The sequence below is a fragment of the Nuphar pumila genome, chromosome 6 (assembly GCF_984573655.1).
Source record: "Nuphar pumila chromosome 6, dmNupPumi1.hap1.1, whole genome shotgun sequence".
NCBI classification, from domain to species: domain Eukaryota; kingdom Viridiplantae; phylum Streptophyta; class Magnoliopsida; order Nymphaeales; family Nymphaeaceae; genus Nuphar; species Nuphar pumila.
In genome coordinates, this window is record NC_143254.1 from 61,332,622 (window position 1) to 61,333,697 (window position 1,076).

At 50.4% G+C, this 1,076-nt stretch overlaps 1 protein-coding gene across 1 annotated transcript; it reads left to right on the top strand.

Annotated features, from left to right (window-relative positions):
• Positions 1 to 257: 257 nt before the first annotated feature.
• Positions 258 to 746, top strand: LOC149834893 (uncharacterized). The gene has a single exon (XM_090009478.1). It carries the CDS (start codon positions 258 to 260, stop codon positions 744 to 746), a length of 489 nt encoding a protein of 162 aa, XP_089865604.1.
• The last annotated feature ends 330 nt before the right edge of the window (positions 747 to 1,076 follow it).

A 1,076-nucleotide genomic window follows, 5' to 3' on the forward strand; every position in this document is an offset into this window, starting at 1 on the left:
GCTTTTCTTATTTCATAAAATGAAATGATGTTTGACTTGTCTCTTTGCTAATATGAGTGTTCTTTTTGTTTAAGATGGCTTGGCGTGAGAGTTGTGATCATATCATGGACACTTTGAGCAACCTGGTCGAGGTTGTGGGCAGGCAGGCCGAGGCCATGCGTGCTATGGGGGAGAACATGCGAGCCTCCTAGGAATGAGAGACTCTGGTTCCTACTCCCTCTCCAGTTCCAGCGACAGCCGTGCCCTACAAGAAGTTCATGGCTATGAACCCTCTGTCGTTTGATGGGAAGTCTACACCTGAGGCATCCAAGGACTGGATACGAGAGATTGAGCGGATCTTTTGTGTGCTGCAGGTCAACGACGACAGAAAGGTAGACTTTGGCACGTATCCGCTCCGGAAGGATGCCGAGAGGTGGTGGGCGACCACCTTGGATGTCAAGTTCGTAGGCGGAGCAGTCACGTGGGAGCAGTTCATAGAGGCTTTCTACGCGGCCTACTTCCCGACCCACGAGCGTAGCCAAAAAATGCAGGAGTTCCTAGACCTTCAGCAGGAGAACTCTACTTTGCCGGACTACATCACGAGGTTCAGAAGCCTGGAGCGCTTCTGCCCTCACATGTACGTGACCGAGAAGGAACAAGCAATGAAGTTTGCTCGCAGTTTGAAGTTAGCCCTACGTCTGAGAGTGTTCTTGCGTGCTCCTTCGACTCTTGAGGAAGCACTGAAGATGACTATACTTCTGGAGTAGGATTGGACAGAATCCCAGAAGACTTCGCAGTCCAAAGGTAACCAGCAACAGCAAGGCCAAAAAAGTTGGCCTAAGAAGCATTCATTTCAGCAGAATTCATGTGGAAAGAAGTCTGCTCCGCCAGCAAAGAGGAACTGCAACAACAACAACCGACAACGACAGAATCGTCAGCCCCAGCAACAGCAAAGACAGGTGGTGGCAACATCGGGTTGCCCAAAATGTCGGATGGATCATCCTGGTCGACCATGTCCATGGGACCTCGGAGGATGTATCTATTATGGCAAGATGGGCCACTACATCAAGGATTGTCGGAAGAAGCAATCCGATGAT